General features: G+C 38.5%; 1 protein-coding gene across 1 annotated transcript; it reads left to right on the forward strand.

The window, feature by feature from the left end:
- Window positions 1-1,900: 1,900 nt before the first annotated feature.
- LOC126387584 (uncharacterized) lies at window positions 1,901-3,325 on the forward strand (the record flags this gene model as incomplete). The annotated part of the gene is made up of 7 exons (XM_050040111.1): window positions 1,901-1,913; window positions 2,009-2,218; window positions 2,302-2,393; window positions 2,528-2,632; window positions 2,763-2,877; window positions 2,983-3,064; window positions 3,161-3,325. Coding segments are annotated over exons 1-7 (782 nt in total), but the record flags the coding sequence as incomplete, so codon positions are not given.
- Window positions 3,326-3,793: the final 468 nt, after the last annotated feature.

Consider the following 3,793-nt stretch of genomic DNA (forward strand, 5'->3'; position numbering starts at 1 on the left):
AAACATGACTATCTTGAGTGTTTTTTTGTTTGGGAGTTATATAACAAATATCATATGTTATATAATGGACTGTTATTGTCAGTAATTGCAAGGATGAGACTGTCTTTGTCCCTACAGAGATGCAGATTTTCATATTGAAGGTGTTCAGCGGATTGATGAACCACAGGTCTTTGAGGCTTTAGAGGACAGGTATACAAATGTGTTTATGATGCTTCAGTAACCACTTTGTAAAACATGTCCATGTGACAACATCTTCCTTGATGGTTCTGATTATATTATGATTACAGTATGAGGTCCATGAGCATACAAGAAGATTCCCTGGACTTTGATGAGGTGCAGGCCAACGACCTGATGAACAGCACGTAAGTGCCTCTGTTAATACCACTTTTGGTTCTCTTTGTAATATCACCTTTATTATTTTTTTTTTTCTTCCAGTGGCCATTTAGAATTGAGTTGGAGGAAGACATGCCTGAGGCACCCATAGAGGAATGCGAGACATCTGATGATGAGTATGTTCCATCCATCTACATAAGGTAAAGAACAATTAAAATATTGTAATCCTGAATGATAGCGGTATTTATGAAATCCTAAATTCATTCTGATGTTGGTTTGTGTAGCTGTGCAGTCCTCTCTTTTTTAACTGTATTATCCCTCAGTGTTGCATTATCGTTCCTGCTGTAAAGGCATTTAGCTTTTTCTGTTTCTGAAATTACAAATATGTTATTGACTGTGTTAGCTGTATATATTTACAAATGCAGTATTGTGCACTTTTTGTCAAATAGAACAGGTGGAGCACTGCCTCAGCCTCCTGATCTGGAAAAACTCCCAGTCATTGGTGTGGATCAGGCTGTGCATGGTGTTTCACAACCACAACATCCAGAGGAGGACATTTATGAATTTCCAAACCCAGTCATGGTGCAAAATGAGGATGACCTTATTGGAAAGCAAGCGTGCATTGCTTATGAAGATAGTTTGACGCAACTCGGCACTTTTCTCCAGCTTCCCATCAACAAATGCACCTATGCAGATCCACTTACAGGGACAGAGTGCAGCTGTTTTCCTCCGTTTGAGGTCAAATTAAAAAGAAGAGGGACTGCAATCATTATGGAGTGGGTAAGTTCAAATATTTCAGCAATTAAAATTGGACAGGTGCACGTCTTGGGGTATGATTTACTAATTAATTTCACAAAGCACTCTTCACTGTACCCGATGGAGCTCAGCTGAGCACACCTATTTTTCAAGACCCTGATATACGTATGCTTTTATTCTGTACTGACGCCGAAGCTGTTATGTGTAAAGTTTAATGGAGCTAAACTTTGGTGTGGTTTGACAGTATGACTAGAAGTGTTACCAAAGTGTTACCAAACTTAAACTTTACAATGAACCAAAGCAATGTGTCTTATACAATTAGTAGATGAATTAGTCATATTCCTCTGTCTTTGTTTCATACCAACAAGTTGTGCTCCACTGGCCATAGTCTCTGGAGGTGGAACTCCCAGCCATTGTTGAAGTTTGGGATGCAGTCTGGAGACTTTATGTTGTCCACCAACATCCTTCTATCTGGCAATAATTACACAAAGATTGCACTACTTCTCAAATTCATGAATATGGGAGTTGTGGCAAAGTCAACATTCTTCAGCATACAGGACGTCTACTGCGTGGATAGTAGAAAGGACTTCTGGCAGCAAACTCGAAAAAACATCCTTGCACGGCTGAAAGAAAAGGATCATGTTGTCATACTTGGTTAGTTCTGTTTGCACTATTGGAAAGCAATGTTTGTAATTCATTGTAAATGACTTTACCATCTCACCACCAACTATTTCAAGTTCATCCACTTATCACTTTCTTGGTCAATCTTGCTAATCTTTTTACTTTTCTAACATTGTCAGGTGATGGCAGGATGGACTCACCAGGTATGCATGTACATTTTTAATCTTGTCCCAGCAAAGAAAAGTTGTTTGCTTTTATGCAAAACCCCATAACTGTATATTTTTCTTTATCTCTTAAGGGCATTGTGCGCAATACCGCACCTATACCACTATAGAGCAAGAGTCCAGAGATATTGTCCACATTGTAACCATAGACAAGAGACAGACGAATCGGAATTCAGTGATTATGGAGAAAGAAGGGTTCATCAAGACCATGGATACTCTGCTGCAGAAAATTCCAGTGAAAGAAGTGGTCACAGATGCCCACAGACAAATCACAGCATTACTAGGTTAATACATGTCCTCACTTGAGTAATCGATATCTACAATATTCAAATATTTACATCTGGACTGTATGCTTTGTCCTTTACAGATCCAACATGGGGAAAATACAGACAGTGGGGTCTTCATCACTCCCTGGACATTTGGCATGCAGCCAAGAACCTCGCAAAGAAACTGAAGGCTGAATGACTTTTTAAAATTAATCTTTCATAATCACAATGTCAAAGTGTGTCAGCTGACATATTGTAAATGCGGTTACTAGAATTCTGTCCTGATTTGTTTGTTCATACAGTTTTTTCATTTGCTGTCTCTCTTAGGCTGGTTCAATCAAAAAGCAATCAGCAATCCTGCAGTGGCTGAGACACATTGTCAACCATTTCTGGTATTGCTGCAAACAAGCCACAACGGAAGAGAAATTCAAAGTATGTGTTTACAGAACTATAGTGGCTATTATCATATTATTCCTGTTATTGATTGTTCTTTGTCTGACATGTCCCCCTTCTCAAATTGTTTGTAATTTTGTGGTATAATCTGTAATGCACTTCTCCCTAGATAATGTGGCATGGTGTTCTACACCATGTAAGGGACAAGCACCAGTGGTCTTTTGCAAGCTGCGAACATGGTCCACTTGAGGATGCCAGCAGAGACAAGCCATGGATGGTGCAAGGTTCAGTACACCGATTGATTGCTATAAATTTTTTTATCTCAGTAAATCCTTGAGTACTGGGTGGAGAACTGGTTCCCATTGCATTTAAAAATATGTGTTTCACAGGTTCTCCAGCACACCAGGCTTTGACAGCAGTTGTCATGGATAAACACTGGCTCAAGAATGTGAAGACGTTTCTCAACTTTCGGTAAGATGGACACAATTTCAGAAAAACAAGAATTTTTTTTTTCATTTATTCCTGTCAATAATGCCAATGGTTGATTTACTATCTGTCTGTTTCTAGAACAACATTGGACCTCGAAAGTTTCCAGAACCACATACTCATGTATGATGGAAAACGATTTGCATACAGCCCACCGGTGTATGAGGCACGCACTCTCCTTGCAGCTATTGACTACAACTACCACAACAACAGGCCTGCTGCACTGAATTCTGAGGGCAACAAGATGTGAGTATTTTTTTTAAAAATAGTTCATGTCAAACATCATAGACATTTTTTGTAAATTTCATGGATGCTTATTGAACCACGCTATATAAAGCACAGTAAAGGACATCATTTTAAAAAAAAAAAGCCATTCAAATACACTTTACAGCTGTACTTTTTCTTTTAAAAACATTGTTCACGGGACATTCTTGCTACCTACAATGAGGGACAAGTTTATTCTGTTACGTGTCCCATGACTTTGTTGTGTAGTACTTGCCCAACCTTTTATGAGACCATAACACAACAGTATTGACCAAAAAATTCTATAAATGGAAAACTGAATTTGAATGTAGTTCTTTTTACATGTTTTGACTGCTGACATTGTGCAGTTTTCCTCAGAAGGTTCTCAGTTCATTTGTAACTCCATCATAGGTATTCTGTTTATAATACCTGTATGTGTTAGTATGGCTGTTATAAAGGCCTACATCAGAG

The sequence above is a fragment of the Epinephelus moara genome, unplaced genomic scaffold, assembly GCF_006386435.1.
Source record: "Epinephelus moara isolate mb unplaced genomic scaffold, YSFRI_EMoa_1.0 scaffold979, whole genome shotgun sequence".
NCBI lineage: Eukaryota > Metazoa > Chordata > Actinopteri > Perciformes > Serranidae > Epinephelus > Epinephelus moara.